This window comes from Dendrobates tinctorius, unplaced genomic scaffold (genome assembly GCF_039654945.1).
Source record: "Dendrobates tinctorius isolate UK_male_01 unplaced genomic scaffold, ASM3965494v1 ptg000069l, whole genome shotgun sequence".
NCBI lineage: Eukaryota > Metazoa > Chordata > Amphibia > Anura > Dendrobatidae > Dendrobates > Dendrobates tinctorius.
Genome location: NW_027361737.1, coordinates 20,742,827 through 20,767,384, shown reverse-complemented (window position 1 = coordinate 20,767,384; position 24,558 = coordinate 20,742,827). Strand labels below are relative to the sequence as shown.

Genomic DNA, 24,558 nt, shown 5'->3' with positions numbered 1-24,558 from the left:
ATATTGACTTCTTAGGATTTTTACATCCAATAGGTGGCACTATAGTCCGGGTTCTTTGATGAGTCTATTTGCTTACTAGACACGCCATCTGCTTGGTTTACTTTTCTTTTTATTTTGACATTTATGTAGTGAGGTTAGTTCTTTATGAACTATTATATTTAATTTTGTACTTCATCTTACTTTACCTTTTTTCTTTTTCTCGATTTTCCCCATCTCTAGCCCTCTGTTTGTCACGTGGAAGGCTGGACGTGACAAGCGTCTTCGTGGCTGTATTGGCACTTTTTCCGCCATGAACTTACACTCAGGACTCAGGGAATACACCTTAACCAGGTACTTTAGACAGCATAAAAACATTTACTGTGCTCATACCCCATATATAGGGTGTGCAAATATATTCTGAACCATACATACAGTATGTACTGTACAATATTGTAACTATAAGGCCACTTGTCTGTAAATGTACTGTAGTCATGCTAATACAGTGAGAAGAATGACTTTTCAGCAGTTGCACCATTCCATTATCTTACTGGTTTGTGTTTTTAATCCGAATTTTCACTTTTTTATTAATTGTTTCTGAACTGTATATAGTATATTGTTCATTTAGCATGGACCTTAATATGCATTTGTACTATTGTGCGTAGCCATCCTCCCTGGGTGAGATCACCGATGATGGAGACTTCTATGGGAAAAAAATGAGGGCCCTCCTCAGCTGCAGCGACATATAATATATTACACGGTCATACATGTTGAGCAACTTACACTGAACATAAGCAGTAGACAATCAGAAGAGCTCCCTGACATCTACAAGGTCTCCTGACAATACACTGACTATTGGTGCATTTGCATGTGCTGATTTCATCAGTGCACCTTAACGAACACGGGACGAATATACAAGTTGCTCTGTGCCCATTTACACAGGTCACCAAACGAGTATGGGCACAGAATAGTCGCTGGTGAAACGTGGACGAGGGATGAGAGGTACAGCAGCAATCAAACATGCACAAAAATTAGATTACCATATACACTCGAGTATAAGCCGACCCGAGTATAAACTGAGGCATCTAATTTTGGCCATGAAAAACTGGGTAAACTTATTGACTCGAGTATAAGCCGGGTATACATTGTCCCCTCATCCCTATCCTGGTATGCATGGCTCTCCCATGCCTGTCCTTGTATGCATGGCTCCCGGGCACAGGCTTTAGCCACAGCCGTCGGCTCCTGCCTCTGTCACACGCTGCTCCGCCGCTCCCCCTCCCCCGCCGGCTTTCTAGGACAATTGACTCGTATATAAGCTGAGGGGGGGGGCGTTTTCAGCACAAAAAATGTGCTGAAAAACTTGGCTTATACACGAGTATATGCGGTATATAATATGAATATTTACTAACCAGTTTATAAAACCAAGGAAAGGATGGCAGGTAAACAGTGTATATGTAACAAATGACAGTAGTTATTCTCAAGAACAGCAGTTAAGAGTATATGCAGGTACACTTAATTTTCTTTAAGTTATAAGGGAGCAAAATATAACGCAATTAACCCTCTCTATGCATAAATCAATAAAACTACAGTGTTGTGCCAGTATTTTAGCGATTGCCTACTTGAAGCAGTTTTCGAAGTGTCTTACAGAAGAGGCCTTTTCTCCTAACTGGATCTCTGTAAGGCTATTTATATATTTCTTCATATACATTCAGATGTAAAATGGTACCGGTACATTCTGAAACTGAAGTAGAAGGGTCCTTGCTGGGCTGAGTCCCGAATAATGAGAAACGCCGTCTTGAAGCTCTTAAGGAATGCCGATCTCTCTAACGCAGTTCTTCCTTAAGTCCTTAGAGATAAGGCCTCACGTGACCTAGACCAAGATGCTGTGTACTTGGTTGTCCTCATAATCATCTCATGTCAAGCCGAAAAACGAGTCCCAGAGTCTCCAACAAAAGATCCAGATTCGCACCGCCGTATCCAGACTTTCACCAAGGATCTGCAGGTTCACTCCTTCCAGCCACACACCAACCGCCAAAACCCCCCCACGGACCCAACTACAGCCTCTCGCTGCTTCCCTCTTCTGGCCAGATAATATATTACATCACAAATCTCCAACAATACAGTAAACTGTGATTAACCCTTACATTCCACTTTTGATGTCTTAGCAAACACAGCACCAACCGAAATCTGGCCCCACTGAGTCGTTTTGGAGGTATCTTTGTGGAGGGATGCCTGCTGTGGGATGCTCCGACCTACGCAAGCCAGCAGGTTCCGAGGACTCTACAGGGCCCTCAGCTTCTCTCTCTCTCTGTAGTTGCATCTCTGGTTTGGGTGCCAGAACTGTACTGTCTGTTAAGCTTGGCGCAACCGGTACAGTCCACCATTTGTCATCAATGTAATCTTCCACTAGGGGTTTGTTCCTGCTGGACTCGGGTCGATGGAACAAAAGAGGCGAAGCATGTTCCGATGTAGTCAGCGTACCGGACCCGATCCGTCTTCTTGCTTCACATCGTAGACTAGTCCATGCTGCACTACCTGCTTCCAACACCTTGTAGGGTTCCTACTTCCAGCGAACATCCAACTTTTCTATGGTAGTCTGCACATGGACCAGCACGCTGCGTGAACTGCTTAAATTGGACTTAACCACGGTCTCGGGGTCACTGATTTTGTTGCTTGTGTCACGCCGTCTCTGCATACTCACCCGGCCATCGCTCCCACGCCACAGCCCATCACCACCCGACAGCCACGGCGGTCACCTCTGACAGGCGCGCGGCCGACGGCGTCTTTGCATGCAATGCGCATGCGCCATAGGCCGCGGCCGCACCTCCCTTCTACTTCTTGTGCTCCGGCTATGCCCTGACCCGGAAGCACCCCCTGACCAATGGCAGACCAGACAGGGGCATATCAGGCCGCTTCCCCCCTAAAGGAGGCGCCTGATCGTTGTGTTTCCTAGCACACTGGGCCTCGCTTCTTCGTGTGCTCTCTGCAGTCTCACAGTCCCCTTCTCGTGTGCTCCCTGCAGCAGCCTCGCAGTCCGGCTATCCGTGTCCCCTGCTACACTCCAGTCCTGCCTCCGGTGTTCCTGTTCCATCCTGCTCCAGTCCTGCCGTCCTACTCCAGTCCTGCCTCCGGTGTTCCTGTTCCATCCTGCTCCAGTCCTGCCGTCCTACTCCAGTCCTGCCTCCGGTGTTCCTGATCCATCCTGCTCTAGTCCTGCCGTCCTACTACAGTCCTGCCTCCGGTGTTCCTGTTCCATCCTGGTCCAGTCCTGCCATCCTACTCCAGTCCTACCTCCGGTGTTCATGTTCCATCCTGCTCCAGTCCTGCCGTCCTACTCCAGTCCTGCCTCCGGTGTTCCTGATCCATCCTGCTCTAGTCCTGCCGTCCTACTCCAGTCCTGCCTCCGGTGTTCCTGTTCCATCCTGGTCCAGTCCTGCCATCCTACTCCAGTCCTACCTCCGGTGTTCCTGTTCCATCCTGCTCCAGTCCTTCCGTCCTCCCGTCCTCCTCTAGTCCTGTCTCCTGTGTTCCTGCTCCAGCTATCCCTCCACGTTCCAGTCTACTGGCTTACTCCATTCCTGTCTCCTGTGTTCCAGCTCTGTCCTGTCATCTTCACTTCAGTCCCTCCACGTTCCAGTCTACAGTCTTACTCCACTCCTGTCTCCTGTGTTCCAGCTCTGTTCTGTCATCTACACTTCTTCCCACAGTCCTACTCCAGTCCATCCTGAGCCGCCCCTCTCTGTACCGGCTACCGTGGTACTCGAACTCCTTGGCCTGCTCCTAACGGTCCCTGTTGGTTCCACCTGGCAGCTCGCCCGGGGCCCCTCGGTGCCACGGCCCTGAGGGTCCACTCCTGGAGATTCCGGCTCCAGACCAGCCACGCTAACAGCTTGTCTCCTAACAACTGGTGAATAGTTTTCACTCTGGTTCGGTGCTCCTGCACCCATGAGTCTGGAGTGTGGTGTTTTTCTTTGGTTGGAGTACTCAAGTTAAATTTTGACACTTCTCTTCCCGACTGTCCGAATGGTAACATGTAGAGAGTGTAAGCAGTAGTACTATGCACTCATTATTGTAGGCTCAGACCAACTCAGGCAAATAATCCGGCTACTGCAATTTATTGTCTCACTCCAGGGTTTGAAACATCTGCAGCAGTGTTCAATTAAATTGCTCATAGGCGCCATTTCCCTGTGGGTGATACGGTGTTGTTCTGGACCTCCGAATCCCATAGATCTTAGAGAGCTTCCCATGATTTTTCCTTGAAAGCATTCTCGTTGGTCAGAGTGAATCGTCCTCAGACATCTGTATTCCTGAATGAAGTGTTTACACACTACCCTAGCCACCGTCTCTGCAGTCTTGGGTTGGTACAGCTACCGCAAACTTTGAAAAGTGATTCATAATTACTAAACAGTATTATAGCTCTCCTGCGGCAGGCCTGACCAGTAGATAATCAATCATCAAGATCTCCAGGGGTGCAGTTGACTGGATGACTTGAGTCAGCACCCTCTGCTCCCCTGTCTTCGCAAACTGTGCATTGCTGGCAGACTTCTCTGATGATCTGCTCCAGCTGAGGCCAGTACAGAAATCGTTGAATACATTTGTAAGTTTTCTCTGGACCAAAATTGGAAAATTTCTCATGGCTCTGCTTAGCCACACTCTGATCTAGGCTGCTAGAAATCACAACTTGCCACTTTTTTCACTCTCTGATGGAAAATACACTGTCCGATACATTACGCCATCTTTAACATGGAATCTTTCCCACTGATGCAGAATCTTCCAGCCATCTGAGGACAATTTGGCCCGAGCCATCACTGAAGTCCATTCCCCTTCTAGTAGACAGCCCTTTATCATCTGGATTACAGGGTCGTCATCTTGGGTCTAGGCCCATTCTGCCAGTGTCTTGCTGGGCAACCCCATCCTGTCCTGCTGAGCAATCCCATCCCGTCCTGCTGTTACTCTGGCTACAGAGGCCACGGGTTTCACTTGATCTAAGTCTAATATCTATCTCTCTTCTTTTTCATACACCTCTCCGGATGAAACGGGAAGGGTGACTCGAGACAAAGCGTCAGCATTAGCATTCTCTTTACCAGAACGGTACTTAATGGAGTAATTAAATGTTATAATTCAGGTGACCCATCTCTGTTCCAGGGCTGCCAGCTTCACACTTTGCAGGTGAGCCAATAGATTATTGTCAGTCTGGACCAACACCTGTCCTCCAGTGAGGTATTTGTCAAACTTCTTGGTTATGGCCCAGACGAGCACCAACAACTCCAGCTTAAAGGAACAGTAGTTATCTGAGTTTTGTTCAGAGTTTCTCAAAGACTGACTTCTGTACGCTATAACTCGTTCATAGCCCCCTGCTCCTGCGCCAGCACCACTCCCAAACCGTGAAGACTTCCATCCGTATATAGAATGAATCAACAATCATATTGAGCGAATGCCAACGCCGGGGCATTGGTCAAGGCTTCTTTCAGCTGATCCAGGGCCCGTTGTTGCAGGGGTCCCCAGGCCATGGGGCCTTTTTGCGGTCCCTTTCAGTAACTTGTGAAGCGGCTCGGCTATATTGGTGATGTTCAAGATGAAATTTTAATAATATCCTGTTAGTCCCAGGAAGGCTGCTAGCTCTCGAAGTGTCTGTGGCGGAGATCAGTTCCTTAAAGCTTCTGCTTTGCTTCCGTCAGGGCTGACTCCACCTAAAGACTCCACATGTCCTAAAAATCCTATTTCTGTCAGTGGGCTTGTAGACGGGTCAGCACTTGTCGTAGTCTTCATGGATGTTGCTCGAAGATAGGTGCATCAGTTAAGGCTTTGTCCAGGAAGATCAAGATGGATTCAAAATTCAGCTCTCCCAAACATCAACTGCTGAAATGTCCCAGGTGTATTGGGTGTGTCCAAAAGGCATTCTATTGAACTCGTACAGGCCAATTGGTAAAATGAAAGCTGTCTTGGGTTTTTCTCATTCAGCAAACGGAACCTGCCAGTAGCCACTTGCCAGATCTGAAGTGGAGAAATACTTGGCCTGTCGGATTCTTACTCTCCCTCACTACTCCACTGCTCAGCATCTGTGATAGCATTGCTTTTACTTCCTGATATAAGTTAGGGGGGAATCTGTCTATCACTCTCGGATTGAAGGTGTCTCTAACATCGCAATTTCATGTTCAGTGCGAGTTTATCATCCAAATTCATCTTAATTTCTGGAGAAAGCCGCTTGAAACTCCCATAACAGGTCTTCTATCTGATGAGTTTGTTCGGAGGAGAACTGACTGGTGTCCAGTCGTATTATTTTGAGGATCTTACAGCAATTCTACTCCAGAGTCACCTCTTTACTCGGATCTTCGGTCACAGTCCACGGTTCCTGTTCCTTAGCAAGCAAGGCAAGTTGAACTTTGGGGACGGTCTCTCTTCCATACACATACAAATCCTCAACTTCTTCAGCTGCACGAAGCATGACAGCAGAATCCTATACATTGGCACACTAGACGGCCACTTGTTCATCCACCACTGTCGTCATGGTACATGCAAACATTATGCCTTGTGATGTTTGTTAGCTTCTGGGGCTCAATAATCACCACTATTCTGTTGAGTCTTCGGTGGCTTCCCACATCCATCTGTATAATCTTCTCCTGACGAGGCAAGAGATTTTGAAGCCCTGGTGGAACGGTCATAATTTCCACCACTTCATCTTCAGTAATACTGTCGCGAATCCCACATACCCGGCTCAGTCTCTGGAATGCCTTCTGTGTAGGCCAACGTTTGGTGAATCTCTGCCAGTGTCCTGGGTCATCTTTGTGGAACAACTACAGGTCTAGATCACACAGGATATTCATCCTAATATATTGAGGTTCTTGACCGTGGATCCCCATCCACAAGCAGGACCCCTTTTTAACCCACATCAATGTTTCCAATCTTCACGTGCATCCACAACATCACGTGGACTGGAATCTTCATCTGGTTAACGGTCGTCAGCTTAATCAGTTTTCATTGCTCATCTTTGATAAAGTGACCGAAATGAGTCTTGAAGTACTCCAGTGGCATTGTGGAGACTTCAGCTCCCATATCTACTAAGCCGCGCACGTTCTTGGGTTCAATCTGTATGTCGTTCACAGCACTTCGGGACACAATGTTCTTAGGGCATTTCAGGCTTTGCCTACATGGGGCATTTCCTCCAGTGTGCCCTACCACTGGAGGTGATCCTCATTTAACCCCTTAGTGACCGTGCCAAATTTTTTCAAGGAAATTTATAAAATTTATCATTTTGAAGGACCTATTCAGGTTTGAATTGACTTTGGGGGTCCTATATATTGAAAAACCTCCAAAAGTGATACCATTTTTACAACGGCACCCCCCAACGTATTGAAAACTGCTGTCAGGTAGTTTATTAACCCTTCAGGTGCTGTTCAGGAATGAATGCAAAGTGACATGACAGGAATGAAAAAGTGTGTTTTCCCTAGGATGTCCCTCATGACAGCACAGTAGGAGGATTGTCCCATATATCCTCTAGGGACAGGAAGCATACAAGAGGTTAAAAGCCCCCCTTCCGGCTCAACCCCAGTGTTTTTCCTGTCCCTAGCTGGATGGGGCGCGCAAGAGAAGCAGCAGCGCGATACCTACTGGAGCTCAGGGGGATTGGGGGGTACCGGATCTCTCCCCTTCCCGCTGTCAAGATGCTCCATGGCTGACACCTCACTGGGCGGGGTTCCTTCAGCGTGTCGGTAGAGCGGGGAGCTCCCAACGATGCCGCATCCTTCTCCAGAGGGAGTTCGGCTCTACGCCGCCGCCACCTACTTCCGGTCACGTGATGAAACATGCGTTCCGGCAGGGAACGTGTTTCCGGACGGACACCGTTCGAGGATGCACACTTCCGATTCGGACGGCGCCGTGTGGGTTCCAATAAGGAACACACGAGATCTATGGGGGGTGTTCTCTAAGCCATCTTGACAAGGTAAGACCCTTTAAAAAGGGTGCTAACAGACTAGATAACGAGCATAAATCTGAAACATGGAGAATAATCCAGGCCGCTCAGAGGCACCAGCCGAACATTCTTTGGTTAGCGTAAGTGACCCCATAGCATCTGATGTGCCTCATGGTGTAAACTCTGGTAAAAAGGGAAACGTTCCAATTTTTTGTGTTAGGATAAAGGCACCCCCGCAAGGTCTAGTTCCTCTTCCCGCAAAAATCCACAAAGATGTCCGTCATGCAAATCCAAACTGGCAGATTCATACACAAAACAGCTATGTCCAGAGTGTGTGGCAAAAGTCCTGAGGGAAGAAGCGTCCTGAGGCGTCCTTCTTGACAGATATGCGGACCATTATTAGGGAAGAGGTCCAGAGCACGGTGGCAAATCTCGTGCCGCATCAGCCAGACCCAAGTACCTCCTTCCTGTCATAAAAGGGCTCGATGGGAGATGGAGGAATCCTCGGAAGACGCGTACCTCTACTCGTACTACTCAGAGGAGGACGAGAAAAACGAGGAAGAAGGGGTTTCCCATAGACGTCAGAAGAAAGGAAAAAGTATTTCTTCTCATCTGAAAATACGGACGACCTTTTGAAAGCAGTGAGAGCAACCATGAAGATCGAAGAAACAGAGGTCCCTCGCACAATCCAGGACGAGATGTTCGGTGGTCCCAGAATGCAAAGAAACAGTGTTCCCAGTCAACCAGCATATTCGAGCCATGATCCTGGAAGAATGGGAAGATACAGAAAAGCGCCTAGTCATCCCTAGGGACTTTAAGGCTCGCCTTCCCTTTGATCCTTCAGAAATCAAGCTGTGGGAGGAAATCCTGAAGGTCGACATCCAATCGCCAGGGTGGCGAAAAAGTCCGCTATACCTTTTGAGGACTCTTCCTGTCTATGAGACGCTATGGACAGGAAAGCAGAGGGTCTATTGAGAAGGAGTTGGGAATCGACGGCTGTGATTATCAACACCAACATAGCTGCCACGAGGTCGGTAGCTAGCTAGATCCATGTGTGTCTGGATTGACGAGCTGTCCAATTAGATAAAAACCAATACCCCTAGGGTATTAGATTCCATCCCTATGCTGAAAATGGCGGCGCAGTTTATGGCGGATGCTTCAGCCGAATCTGTAAGATTCGCGGCTAGAAGTAATGTACTTTCTAATGCGGCACGACGGGCTATATGGCTTAAAACTTGGTCTGGGGATAGCTAATCCAAAAGTAAGCTCTGTTCCATCCCTTTTTCCGGTACGCATGTCTTTGGTCCGGTACTAGATGACATGTTAGAGACAGACGCCGATGACAAAAAGGGGTTTCCAGAAGAGAAAATCAAAAAATTGCGGCCCTTTCGTAGATTCCGTCAACACTTTTTAGACAGGACTATAAGGGAAAGGCAGGCAAGTGGCGTTACCCCAAGGGAGGTAAGGGTAGTCCCACCCGATCGTCCTCCGCCGCACATAGAAGATCTTAATGCCAGAAAAGTAGGAGGGAGACTGCGTTTTTTTTTCGGAAAGAATGGGAAACCATAACAAACAACAATTGGATCCTGCGAACCATAGGGGAAGGTTACAGGATAGATTTCTCCCATCTCCCTCCCCTTTGATTTTGCGTCTCCAATCCCCACTCCCTTTCCACGCAGAAAAGGATGTGGACGGAGGTAAAAAAAACCTCTTAAAATTAGGAGCAATCGAGCCGGTTCCCATCTCGGAAATGGATCAAGGCCATTACTCATCCCTGTTCTCCATAAAAAAAACAAACCTCAGGCAAGTATCGCACCATCATAAATCTAAAACCCCTGAACCAGTGGGTAAGGTACAAAAAGTTCAAAATGGAGACAATCAGGTCAGCCATCCAGCTAATAGAACGAGACAATACCATGTGTACCTTAGATGTAAGAGACGCATATTATCACGTGCCGATTCACCCAGACCATCGCCAATATCTGAGGTTTGCAATATCCTGCCACAGTTCAAACCATCATTTTCAGTTTGCATGCCTCTCATTCGGCCTTTCCTCAGCCCCGCGCATATTCACAAAGTTAATGACGGAGGTGGCAGCTTTTCTCAGGAGGCAGGGGATTGTAGTGGTCCCCTACCTGGACGATATCCTGCTGGTGGCGGACTCTGCTTTCCTCCTCAAACAGCAGCTGGCCCAAACCGTGAAAGTTCTGGAGGACCTGGGGAGGCAAATAAGTTGGGAGAAATCCGACTTGCGTCCAGGAACCCAGAAGGTATTCTTAGGAGTCCTCCTCAATTCTCATCGGAGGATGTCCTACCTGCCCCATGCAAAACAGGAGGAAATCGGGGGCAGAATCAGTGCGTTTCAAAAGGAAAAGAGAACTTCTGTCAGAAATGCCATGAGGATCCTAGGACTCATGACATCCTGCACCCCAAGTGTACATTGGAGTCGGGCCCATTCAAGGCACCTTCAAAGGGCAGTCCTTATGTCCTGGAACAAGCATCGTTCAGGTTTGGACAAGAAAATGGCGCTTCTGACCGATTTAAGACATTCCCTGAATTGGTGGACATCCAAGGGCAATCTTGGAAAGGGGTACCTTGGACTCTTTCTGCCCGCATTGTAGTTACCACAGATGCAAGTTTAAGCAGATGGGGTGCGGAGGTAGAAGGTCGCTTCCTACAGGGCACATGGGGCCCGGAAGAACAGAGAAAATCCTCCAACTACAGAGAACTAAAGGCTGTATGGGTGACTCTGCAACGTTGTCAAGACATGGTCAGGGATCGGCATGTACAAGTCCTCTTGGACAACGTCACCGCATTTTCCTTCCTTCGATGCCAAGGAGGCCCGAAAGGCCAATCTCTGCAAACCCAAGCAGAAAAGATCTTGGGCGGAGAAGAATGTCCGATCCATCTCCGCTGTGCACTTGAAGGGTTCCGAGAACATAACGGCAGATTTTCTCAGCTGGAAGAAACTGTGGTTCTCGGAGTGGGAGATAAACTCAGAGGTTTTTCATCAGTTGACCCGAAGATGGGGAACGCCGCAAATCGACCTGTTCGCAACCCGGAAAAACGCGAAGATAGCAAGATTCTTCTCCATAAGTCCAGCCGAAAGACCAGAGGGTATAGATTCTGTATGCATTCCCTCCTTTTCCCCTCATACCAAGAGACTTGCGAAAAATCAGGGAAGATCAGGCCCAGTGGTATTGGTATCTCCCTTCTGGCCGAAGAGGTCCTAGTTTCCAGTATTGAACCGCATGGCTCTGGAAGATCCGGTGCCACTTCCGGACAGACCCGACCTCTTATCCCAGGGTCCCCTCTGGCTCCAAGACCCTGGTTTTCTGCGCCTGACAGCCTGGATCCTGAGCAGAAAATTCGAAGTTCCAGGGGGTTGTCAGACAGAGTGATCATTACTATGCAGGCTAGTAGGAAGCCTGTAACATCTGCGATCTATTCCAAGATATGGAAGAAGTTTTGTTCCTACGTTGGAGAATCCACCTCGACCACATCCCTGCCAGACATCTCCAAAATATTGGATTTCCTCCAAGGATTCGAGATGGGCCTAAAACCTAGTTCCTTGAAGGTACTGTCAGGAACACCGCACTGCACTTGCTCACTGAGCCAGTGCGCGTGTCCGGAGTACAAAAACAGTGCTCAAAGATACCTGTGGAGCGGTACAGCAGCGGTGACGATGTGTGCTTCAGACTATCAGGACCTGAAGCACGTGACTGCTGGGGGTGTGACCTAAGCTCCACAGAGCTAGGAGCTGCAGGGAAACTCCTAGAAAGGTAACTACGGGACAAGATACCAAGGGGCATAGACAGAGACAGAAATCAGATCAAGCCGGAGTCAAAGCACGAGATAGCAGGACAGTACCTGTTGTGAGTTCATTCTCTGGTTCACCAGTTGTGAGTTCCCCTTCCAGACTCTCTCTGGTGGTGACAGGAGGTGGTGAGGCTGGTTTGATCGGTGGAGGTCTGCCACCTGAGAATGAGGATGACGATTGGACCTCGGGATTCTCAGTTTGGATTTAAGACTGCCTACGCCCTATTCAGTTGCTGGTGATTCCTTCTGGCTTGTCAGCTCTTGGTTTTCAGCTCTGTTCCAGTCATCTAAAGCTAAGTTTTTCTGCTAATGTTCACACTTGATTTTGTTGGTCTGTTCAGTTTTTTGTGTGGTTTGCCAGCCCCGGCTGGGGGCTGTGCTGAATTTCCACTCTTATTTATCAGTATTTTGCCAATTGGCTTTTTGTCCCTTACTAGTTCGGTCTCTTTTTGCTCTGTCTCAGAATATTTCAGAGTGCTGATATAGTGGGAGAAGTCTAGTGACTTCAGGGTTAATTTTGCTATCAGAATGTTGGACATGATTTTTGTAGGGTTTTTGGCAGATTGCAGACAGTGTCTTTCCTTTCCTGTCTAGTTAGTTTGGGCCCCATCATTTGCTCAGCCTATTTTCCTGCCTGTGTTTGTGCCTTCATCTTGTTTCACCATCAATACATGTGTGGGGGCTGTCTATTCCTTTGGGGTCTGCTCCTGGGCAGTTAGTTTTCCCTTTTCTTGCTTTAGGCTTATTTAGTCATCCGGCCGTGACGAGGCGTCTAGAAACATCGTAGGCACGCTCCACGGCTACTGCTAGTTGTGAGGTAAGATCAGGGATCTGCAATCTGCATAGTTACCAACCTCTCTGGTTTTCTGTGATTTAGCTGGTTTTGTTTTTTCCTTCTCGGTGACCCATTCATAACAGTACCAAAGGGTTAGACAGAGCGAATAGTCAGGACGTAGCAATAGGTCAGAAAACCAGAACGGGCAATGGACGGTACAATAGGGACAAACTGTAACGGAGTAACAATAGCCAAGCCAGGAGGTCAGAACCGGAGAAGACAATAGTACCAAAACGAGAGACTGACTTCAGAGTGAGGGGACATACCGGGTCAGACACGGGAATCAAACAAGCAATGCAGTATCCACGCACACCAGGGGGGTCAGACACACAGCCAGAATAACAGTATAGCTGACATTGAATCCTAGTCTGGAGTGAGTATAAATACCCCTCCCAGAACCAAAGAGAGGCTGGCAAAAGTTAACCCTGTGAGAACAGGACATTAACCATGTCCTAACCATGACAGGTACAAATTTCCACCCTCAGTGCCTTCATGGACTTCCCCTTGGCAGGCCATCCATGGGTAGCAAGATTCTCTCGAGCCATTTCCAGGTTAAGACCATCAATCAGGGAGACTGTGCCTCCTTGGGACCTAAACCTTGTACTAGGAACATTGTGTAGACCACCCTATGAGCCCCGAGAAGAGTCTGGCATCAACTTCCTCTCTATAAAGACTGCATTCCTGGTGGCGATTACCTCGGCGAAGCATTTGGGTGAATTACAGGCACTGTCAGTCAGGGATCCCTACTTGCAGATCCTAGAGGATCGGTTAATACTTAGGCTTGACCCATCCTTTTTACCGAAAGTGGTCTCAGAATCAAATTTAAACCAAGAAATCGTTCTCCCATCCTTAAGTCACTCCCCAAAAAATGAGAAAGAAAGGCTGTTCCACACACTAGATGTGAGAAGGGCAGTGATGCGCTATGTTGAGGTTTCAGCTCCCTGGAGACAGGATTCAAATCTATTCATACAGTATGCAGGGAAAAATAAGGGTAGAAAAGACTCAAAACTATCCTTGTCTAGATGGATCAAGTCAACGATAGCACTAGCGTACGAATCAGAGAAAAAAGATCCCCCCACTTAAAATTAAAGCCCTCTCCACGAGGGCAGTTTCCATTTCCTGGGCTGAAAAAGCAGGGGCTTCCTTAGACCAGATTTGCAGGGCAGCAACTTGGTCCAATATAACAAGCTTCTGTAAACACTATAAGTTAAACGTGATGTCAGGTCAACAATTGGCCTATGGATGAAAAGTCCTACAGGCAGTGGTCCCACCCTAGAATGTCATTTATTTGGTATTTCTCCTATGTCTCCAAAGACATACTGATAGGAAATTTAGATTGTGAGCCCCATCGGGAACAGTGATGATAATGTGTGCAAACTGTAAAGCGCTGCGGAATATGTTAGCACTATATAAAAATAAAGGTTATTATTATTATTATACTGTGTGCTGTCACGAGGGACGTCCTGGGGAAAATACAAACTAGACCTACCGGTAGTTTTGTTTCCAGGAGTCCATCATGACAGCACCATTACATTCCCTCTCCTGAATTCTAAAGCTAATGTGAATTAACATTTATGTATAAGAGTTCAATAAAATATAGTTGCAACCATCCTGGTGTAGTGATTAGTAAAGACACTGAGGTTGATCCGGAAGGAGGGGGGCTTTTAACCTCTTGTGTGCTTCCTGTCCCTAGAGGATATATGGGACGATCTTCCTACCGTGCTGTCATGATGGACTAATGGAAACAAAACTACCGGTAGGTCTAGTTTGTATTTTTACCACCTAAATGTCGCTAACTTCCGAACTGATCACTATAGCCGGAAGAAGCTAAGGCCGTTATTTGGCCGTGAATTGCCATGGCAAACATCAGGGCCACGCAATCATGATCTCAGGGTGCCAATGGGGTAAAGAGGGAGCCCCCGCACTTTTTTAACCATTTATATGATGTAGTCACTATTCATAGCAGTATCTGAGGGGTTAAACAGATTTGGACTGTGCCAACACTGATTGAGGATAATGCAGCAAGTTGTCAGCAATAGTGTACAGCCAGCAGCTGCTGGATTGTCACCTGTATGGTGGATACTATTCTGTTATATCTCAGGTCAGTAAAAAAACGTATTGATGGTCATTTTAGGGGTTTTAAATGTCCTAGCTCTCACGCTACCATCCGTTGTCTGAGTTGGGGCAGTTCTGGGAAACATGCCCTCTTTCTTGGCACCTCCATCATATTGGGCCACATGAGAGAGTATGTTCAGGCGTTCTCGGGTTTGGTCCTGGTTTGAACGAGATTGTCTTTGGTGGGTGAGTAATTTCTGATTACCTATACGAAGGGACGTTTCTGGGATGTCTCAGTTCTTCCCACCCCATCTGTCGGGGGAAAGGGTCATACATCGAATGGACGAGCGTCCACCACCACACTTGACGGGGCGACAGGGCGTGAGTCTTTCTTAGCTGATCCACTTGCCGGGTCAGTTCCTGGATTGCGGCCCTCATCTCAGCCAAGGAGTCGAACTGCTGATTTTCAGCCAGAACTTCCTGTCCTCTGGGGCAATACACGTACAGTGCTGAAGCCAATATCTTCTTCACCTTAACGAGTCAAAGCTTCTGCGCAACCTGGGCAAACTGAAGTCTCATTCGCCCATATCTGATCTTGCAATGTCCATGTCAGTGATGAATCCATCGGTCCCTGAACAAACTGTTCTTACAGGATGGTGTCAGGATCGGTGATAATAGGCTGGAGACTTTCATTTTTTGGCAGGTCTGTATCATTCTCTGTAAAGCATTTATTTACTGTTTTATGCTTTCGTCTTCTTCCTGACACCGATTACAGAAGCATGTCTGGAAATAGCTGCCGAGCCTCTCTCCATAAACCTCCTCTAGTATGGCCACATTGTCTTCTAGAGTCTTTTGTGTTGACGCGAGATGCGTCACTGTTTGCCGGGTTTTTCCCCTCTAGCGTGTGTAGCTTGACCTTAGAGGGCAGCTCCTCAGCTAGGTTGTCTGTATGTACTTTGCATATGATCGGCCTTCTTCGATTGACATGTTATCACTGTCAGATTTTGTAAGTTTTCTCAGTATAGACCCTGCTGACAAGCTCGCGCTCGGAGCGTTTAGAGTCGGTGGGTGAGGGGCTGAGCCATCTGCTCCCGCGGACCCTGTGGCCTGCTCCGCACTACCATCCCCAGATGTGTTCTGCATTGTAATGCTGTACCCTTCTTGCAGTGCCAAATGAAACGTGGATGAGGGGTACAGCAACTGTGACAACACAGCATTTAATCTTAATTATGCCAGACGCATGATTTCAGCAGGCTAGGAGACATAGGCTATTGTCTGAACATTGACTATTGAATTTGTGTTTTTCTTCGGTGAGTCAAAAACCATAGAGCAGAGTCTGAATGTTGACTCTGGAAATTGATGTTTATAAATTGTTGAATGGCTGCTTTTTAGCTCTATCAGCTCCTACAGTTATTGCGTTACTATCTTTAGAGGACAGGGATGCAGGGTCATTGAACAATTGGTGTTTGCTAATATGTTGATTAACCATTGTATAAGTCCATGTAGCTTGTTGATCTGCAAAACAGTAGAGGACAAACTATGCGGATTGATTAAATACTCAAACAGAGTTAATAATAATAATTTCTATTTCTATAGCGCCGACATATTCCGCAGCACTTTACATTTCAGAGGGGACTTGTACAGTCAATAGACATTACAGCATAACAATAATCACATAGATCATAACAGATACCAAGAGGAATGAGGGCCCTGCTCGCAAGTTTACAATCTATGAGGAAAACAGGTAGACACGAAAGGTGGGTGAGTTAATCTCATCCCACCTTTCCCCTGAGCTGTGGATGATAACCTGAACCACAAATGTGTGTATAAAAGGGATTCCTATCCTGGAACAAAAAATAAAGGAAAAGACTCTACAAAATAACAGCCAGGACACCATGGCTCCATAAAGAGAGACTCTACAAAACTACAGCTAAGGCACCATCAAGGGGAACACATATTTGACATTCTACAGGATGTCAACTTAAGGGACCTAGCTGGAGGATAACAGATCTGCTCCATTGACCATCATTGAATCCATGGATACATTTGGGGAAGCCAGGTTGTGACCATCCTGTCACCTGACCCTATGGATGCGTTTGAGGAAGCCAGAATTGGGACCCACTGGTCATCTGGCCCCTTGGAGAAGTTTGAAGAAGACAGATTGTGACCCTCCAGTCAACTGACCACGTGCCTCAATGGACTGTCAGCTTCCTAAGATTGTCATTACCTCTTCTCTGTGGGTCGCAGCTGCTCTAATCCCAGCGAGTCAGCAGAAGGGTGAGACTATGTAATTTTGCACCATCTTGTGTATTTTACTGGGACTGTTCTATGTTATTGTCTGTTGCTGGTTCTATAAATTATTGATACACTGTTTTATCCACACCCTGTGTTGTCTGCGTAGTATTTTGCCCACAGGAAAGGAAAGTGGGCATTCAGTGGGATGAGCCCTAGTCCATGCGGTCTGGAGCCAGCCGACGAGAGTACCCACTGACCCCCGTGACTCCATAGTAACAATCAGCAGACATGCACAAAGATTAGATCCCGTAGAATGTAAGTCTGCAAGGACAGGGTCCTCTCCCCTCTGTACCAGTCTGTCATCGTAAATTTGTTTACTGTTAACGATATCTATACACTTGGAGTATTGTGTGCAATTTTGGACGCCGGTGCTCAAGAAAGACATTACTGAACTTGAAAGGGTTCAAAGGCGGGCTACTAAAATGATAAATGGAGTTGGTTCACTACAATACCCAGAAAGGTTATCAAAATTAGGTCTATTTACTCTAGAAAAGAGAAAACTTAGGGGAGACCTAATATATATGTACAAGTATATCCGAGGGCAATACAGAGATCTCTCCAATGAACTGTCTGTACCAAGGACTGTGACAAGAACAAGGGGGCAATCTCTTCATTTGGAGGAAAGACAATTTCTGCATCAGCATAGAAGAGGGTTCTTCACGGTAAGAGCAGTGAGGCTCTGGAATTCTCTTCCTGAGGAAGTGGTGATGGCCAACTCACTGAATGAATTTAAGAAAGGAATGGATGTTTTTCTTGTGAGTAACAGTATAGAAGGTTACGAATAACAGAATATTATAGGTAGATGGTTGACCCAGCTTAGGGGAAGGAATTTTTTCCCTATGGAGAACATTGGCTTCTGCTCTGTGGGTTTTTTGCCTTCCCCAGGATTAACAATGCAGAACAGCTGCACTAAAAATAGGCTGAACTAGATGGACATAAGGTCTTCCTTCAGCCTTCAAAACTATGTTACTATGTTATAACTTTGTATGTAACCCCCCTTCTCATGTACAGCACCATGGAATTAATGGCGCTATATAAATAAATAATAATAATAGATAGTATAGTATGAATATTTATGAACCAGTTTATAAAGCAAAGGAAAGGATGTTAGGTAAACAGTGTACCACTAACAAATGCAACACACCAAGACTATGCAGGTAAACTTAAACAGAATTAAACACAATTCAATTAACCCTTTCTATGCATAAATCAATAAAACTGTATTGTGCCAGTACTTTAGTAATCGCCTACTCTGAGCAGTTTTCTCAGTGTCTCTTACACAAGAGGCTTTTTCTCCTAACTAACTGGACCTCTATAAGGCTATTTATATATGCGCATATATATATACAGATGTAAGATGGTACCGGTACATCCTGAAACTGAAGTAGGAACGGTCCTTGCTGGGCTCAGTCCCCCGAATAATCAAAAATGCCATCTTGAAGCTCTTAAGGAATGCCAATCCCTCAAACGTAGGGCTTCCCTAAGTCCTTAGAGATAAGGGAAAGCGGTTTCCAATGAATGCTCCATGGGAAGGATATTGGAGATATAATTTCATGTCAATTATTTGTAAATCATTTGTATCCCATGGATCGAGATAAAAAAGCAGCCCAAGGCTAAAATATATATTTAATTGCCTTAAGAGCACACTAGACAATACGTGATATACACAATGGCTATACTTATACAATGTTCAGATATGCAAGTGCAAAAGATGTTAGCAGATGGATCATGTCAATTACTGGTTTGATGTTCAAGCATGTGTGTTCTGGGCCGCAGGGTCATGGGTTGCCAGCTGGTTCCTAGTTTCTTCATATAAAGTTACTTGACTTGGCTCCCACTTATGAAATGAACCGAAAGGTATTTATTTTGCAGCAAACCTTTCGTTCTGAGCTTAGCTGGTTCAAGGTGTGAGATCTTTGTCTTACAGCCTTTTGAGGCTTGACCCCCTGCTGAGCTAGGTGTCCTGTTGCAGCTGCACAAAGGAAGGGTGGTTTATAGTTCCATGCCAAATAGGATACAAATGATTGAAATTAAATTACCGTATATCTCCAATTTTCTTCACATTCAACGATTATCTTTTCAACTAAATGCACCATTAGTGCCGTCCCAATGTGTCCCAGTGTCTGAGGCTGGAGAAATAAGGTTTGCCATGTTCAATAATAACATGGTGAATCTTTTTTTCTACTAAGTGTTTGTTTCCTAGCAGTAATAAATACACGTCTGTGTCATGATTCTGTTGCTGGGAGTCCCTGGACTAGGGGCTCCTTCCCTGTCTCCTCCCTGTCTCCTTCCCTGTCTCCTTCCCTGTCTCTAGTGGCATGCTAGCTCGTCCTGTTCTTGGATTACTTCTGATGGTAACGATGCCGGGGCCACGTACCTTGCACGTACCGAGGACAGCTGCTGGAATACTCGCTGTTCCCCTACGCCGGTACTGGTGCGTGGAGAGCAGCGAGTATTCATTGCTCTTTAGTAGACACACTGTTAGCCGCTTCCGCCAGCTTTCTACGGCTGCCTGGCATTCGCTTGTGCTGCTACTAAAGGTAATGAATTTTAAATGCTTTTGATGACTATGGGAGTGGAGCAGTGAATATACATTGCCTTAAATAGCAGGAATGATAAAAACGGACACACGGACCATACACTGATGGTAAAAACGGACACACGGACCATACACTGATGGTAAAAACGGACACACGGACCATACACTGATGGTAAAAATGGACACACGGACCATACACGGATGGTAAAAACGGACACACGGATGACGCTGATTGTAAAAATGGACACACATATAACACACTGATGGTAAAAACAGAACACATGAATGACACACTGATGGTAAAAATGGACACACGGATGAGACACTGATGGTAAAAACGGACCATACCCTAATGGTAAAAATGGTCATACGGATGACATTGATGTTAAAAATGGAGACACGTATGACAGCGGTACCGATTTTTCACATACATTTTTTATATGGATGCGTGAAGGAGGCCTAATAGGGAGTGAGTTGTTAAGTGGCATCAGGAGGGTGAAGGGGGCCACCAGGCTCGTGCATCTCTCAACTTGAACTTCATTTAATAAAGTACAATTTTAGGCATACAACTGCATATCGATAATGTCAAGTGACAGAGAGCTGCGGTTCCAAAGTATATCACTACTGCATAAGTTGTATATAAGTATATCATTACTACATACGTGGTATATAAGTATATCACTACTGTATAAGTTGTATATCACTTATGCAGATGCCGGTGTCTCCATGGTAAGAGCCTACAATCCCAGTGTAGTCTGATCCTGCAGTTTCTTATGTCTGCTACTCTATGCTGACGTTCTGCAAAGAATAGGGGAAAGGCAGATGAGAACATGAACATTGAGACACGTATAGGAACTGTGAACACAAATGTAGGAGGAGCAAAACGAGACCTTTTATCAAAATTATTTTTTAAAACCCAATACAGCAATAAGACGTGCTTCCGAAAGTACATAGCTTCTCCATATATTTTGTGATTCTAAAATTACAACTATCTTTCACATTTTAGAATAAATTCATGTCATGTAATACACGTCTCTCTAGTTATATCTGTTTTTCTGGACAGTTTGGCATCCTTCTTTTTCCAGGGGTATTTCCTATGACTGTTGTTTGGGCATGCGGACAGTGGATGTACTGATTGATATGCACTGGCTGAAAAATCAGGAGTAACCCGTCACATCGAACATGCAGTTCAGTTGGCAGGAAGCACATGATACCGAGCAGGCGGAGCGCAGCAGATTTATATACAGCTCAGCTCCTCTGGATATAGAATATATTTATTGTTCTCCCCTATTAATTTGGGCTAGGAGTTCAGTGGTCCATTTTACTCAGTAACTGATACTTATCTCTGTGTACACAGTCGTACAGAAAAGGCTATAGGACCGCTTACTGGACTCCTAAGCCCACAGTCAGCAATTGAATAAATGACAAGATGACACTTGGGAGGTCACATTCAAGGAGAAACACATTGTAATATTGCATGTTGCTATTTGAGTGTTTGGGATGATTTTACACGTGTTGTATTCTGGTTATTAAATGCTACTATAAATCTCTGGCTTTTCCCTATGAACCAGAACTAAAACTATTTTGCTGTGTAGCACAATTTTTGTCCCCTTCCATTTATTGGTTATCTTGGTTAATATTGAGTACTATCTAGTGCCTATAGGGATAGCACAGGTTAGTTGATGAGTGAGGCTAGTGCCTATAGGGATAGCACGGGATAGGCTGAGGAGTGAGGCTAGTGCCTATAGGGATAGCGCGGGATAGGCTGAGGAGTGAGGCTAGTGCCTATAGGGATAGCGCGGGATAGGCTGAGGAGTGAGGCTAGTGCCTATAGGGATAGCACGGGATAGGCTGAGGAGTGAGGCTAGTGCCTATAGGGATAGCGCGGGATAGGCTGAGGAGTGAGGCTAGTGCCTATAGGGATAGCGCGGGATAGGCTGATGAGTGAGGTCAGGCAGATATTCCGCATGTGGGCAGTGCAGCCCCCTTGTGACTTTTTACTTTCTATAGTATTCATGGATGGGTTCACATCTTCAGCAATACGTCTCCCTACCTCTCACCGAAATTATGCTACACAGTTCACAGCATCATACATGCAAGAGGACTGCAGAAAGAGATGGCAGGGCCCAAATAGTCACAGTGGGTCCAGAATGTGGACCGCTTCTCCCTAGTAGATTGAGGGAGATATTTTAGGGTACACCGATTTAAAGGGTAGGCTTCAGCTTGGGAGGTTTTTTTTTTTTTATTCTTTTTCTTCTGTGAGTTTGTTGTAATTACAATGTCTGATTTTTCTACTCCATAAAACTATATATTAATCTGCTCCGCTCCTCCTATGTAGCATGCTACTGGCAGATCAAACGCCATGTTCAATGTGACAGATTGCCTTTAAGAGAACGGTGACTTGTGTTCTGCACATTTTGCCTTCCATAAGTGTAGTCTTTGTATTATTTAAAATATAAACCTATATTCCTGTCAACCTGCAGTGCCCTTAAGGACAGCCGCTTCCCTCCTCTAACCCGTGAGGAGCTGCCCAAGCTGTCTTGCTCCGTGTCGCTGCTCACCAACTTTGAGGATGTAGGCGATTTCCTGGACTGGGAGGTAAAAAGTTCCACGTGACGTTTGGCTTGACTCCATACTGCACTATCTGCTCAGCTTCCAGTATCGCTGCAACAAAATCGGCATCTTCCCGCTTCTCATTTTTCTTCTGTATTTTTTAAGACCACACAAAGGCCTTTCTGCTTATAACTGTCCTAACAAAAGCACCAATGAGTCTTACAGCTACATTTTCCCCCCCAAGGCAGTGTAAAAAATGAAAGAAGCTATCTGAACTGATTATTTGTTTTTTAGAATGGATTCTTAAAGCTGGATGTATACACATAGCTGTAGGCCCCACGTGTGTTTACTAGAGGGTCCTCTCTCCTGGCTTTCCCATACATGTGCACACTCAGACTGGCCAAGCAGCCATGTGTTCTGAATGGCTACGAACAGTGCCTTATATCCAGGGAGAACCAAAGGTTCAGGCGCTTAAAGGGCTTGTATAGCTTTAGGCTACAAGTCTACAGTCAGACATGACTGCAGACTTGCGAATCCTCACATTGCACGCACTACACGCTGCGAGGGTTCTCTGGAAACGGGGCGCATGACCACAAGTGTGTGATTTGCATACATGCGGTCATGTGCCGACTAGACGTAAGCAGCCTCTCTCAGTGCAAATGTATTGAGCGAAACTGGACATGTCTAGTCGGAATGTGGCCGCAAGTATGCACATCACACACTTGTAGTCACATGACCACCCGTTCCTAGTGCACACGATGTGAGGATTCACAAGTCTACAGTCACATAGCGACTGCAGACTTTTAGCCTGTCGCTGGGGACTCCCTTTAAAGAAGCACTCCTCCTCCCATCAGAATTATTATCCCCTTTATATATTGCAATCATCATATTATTTAGCACTGTGCACTTACAATTGCTCATTTTGCCTTTTTACCCAGCTAATTATTTTCTTCTCCATTAGGTCTATGACATCACATGATTAATAACCAATTAACAGGAGCAGGAAATCTTATTTTCCCTGCGTGAGTAATCACTGCAAAAGTCCTTGACGGGGGGGCAGCTGGGTCACGAGTTGAAGTGGGGGATGACTCATGCAGGAAAAAAAGACTTCCTGCTTATACATTGAGCACAAAAAAGAGAAGAATTATCTGGGTAGAAAGGCAAAATGAGCAATTGTAAGTACACAAAAATGTCGTATCCTTCTCTCCTTTGGGGAGAGTGGTTAGCCAACTTTGCCGAAATTGGCTTTTTTTCACCATCTTTAATGTGTATGGGGACTTTAAAGGATAATCTCGAAACTCAGCTTTTTTTCAGTATCTGAATGATGTTGTGTTTTGTTTTTCCCAATATTATGGAGCTCTTGTAATCTTCTCTACATCAGATTCGCAGGGCTCTTGTACTGTGGAGGATGCGGCTGCAGTTTCTCCACAATACGTCCTGTTGCATGAACTTGAAGAAAAGGGCAAGGGTCTGTAAATTGTCTTGGAGGGCAGTGAGCTGTATTTCAGTATTTGGAGGATGGTATAAGCTCAATGGCAGCGTGTGGAGGATGGTATGAGATGATTGAGATTTTGTATTTTTTTTTGTTACTTGTGTGAAAAATGGATTTGTAGCCAAAAATCTAGAGTGAATAATAATAACTTTGTATCATCCCCATGAGCACTGACAGCATGGAAATTAATGTTAGGGTACATGCTGTGACTGTACATGCTACTTTTTTTTTTTTTTTTTTTACATGCCTACATTATTGGTTCCTTCGATGGAATATGTCAGCAGGTTTTATGTAATCTGACAGCAGCATGATGTAGGGTCAGAGACCCTTATTCCAGCGATGTATTACTTATTTTACTGTTTGCAGCAGTTGTGGTATAATCCCTGTTTTCTGTCTTGCAAATCTAGCAGTTCTCTGAATGCTGAGTCCTGTATAACCCCGCCCACACCACTGATTGGCTGCTTCCTGTGCACAGTGTATATTGACAGAAAGCTGCTAATCGGCACTGGGGGCATGGTAGGACCAGGAGGTACAAGACACCTAGTCCTGTTGTGATAATCTCTTGCTAATAAAACACTCATTTTATTGAATCGGCAAAGCAGAGCCCAATAAGTGTCACATCACTGAAATAAGGGTCTCTGTCCCTACATCATGCTGCTGTCGGATTACACGGTAAAACTCTGCTGACAGATTCACTTTAAAGGCGTTATCCCATAAATTAGTAAATCTTAAGCATTGCATATCATTACTTTTTATGGGAAAAAACATCACTTTCCAGTGTAATGGAGTGTGTCCAGGAAGCATCTCCCAGGAGTGCTGCATTGCAATCTGCTTCTACTGCAGGAAAGATGGCCACCCACAAATGGCCCCAGCAATCCCACAATTATATAGCTAATCTCCATCTAAGTATCTTATCTATTATCTTCTTCAGCAGCACTATAAGGACAAAAGGGCTTTACATCTACAGGAGCTTTTGTGACATCCTTTAATGAATCTATAGGTGGTAATATAGATTTTGGAAGTGTCTTTGGGAATATTTGCCCACTGATGCAGAATGAGCATCTGTGAGGTCAAACACAGAGGAG

General features: G+C 45.8%; 1 protein-coding gene across 4 annotated transcripts in view; it reads left to right on the top strand.

Annotated features, from left to right (window-relative positions):
* Positions 1-24,558, top strand: part of AMMECR1L (AMMECR1 like) — a 91,590-nt gene that overhangs the window by 47,633 nt on the left and 19,399 nt on the right. For 3 of the 4 annotated variants that reach the window (XR_012233347.1, XM_073581152.1, XM_073581154.1), the window contains exons 3-5: positions 220-330; positions 21,912-22,026; positions 23,363-23,533. Coding sequence is in view for 3 of the 4 variants with exons in the window: in XM_073581152.1 (XP_073437253.1) it covers positions 220-330; positions 21,912-22,026; positions 23,363-23,533 (397 nt within the window). In the remaining variant the exon portion in view is untranslated. The remainder of the gene's footprint in view (positions 1-219; positions 331-21,911; positions 22,027-23,362; positions 23,534-24,558) is intronic. The other variant, XM_073581153.1, reaches the window with a different exon arrangement.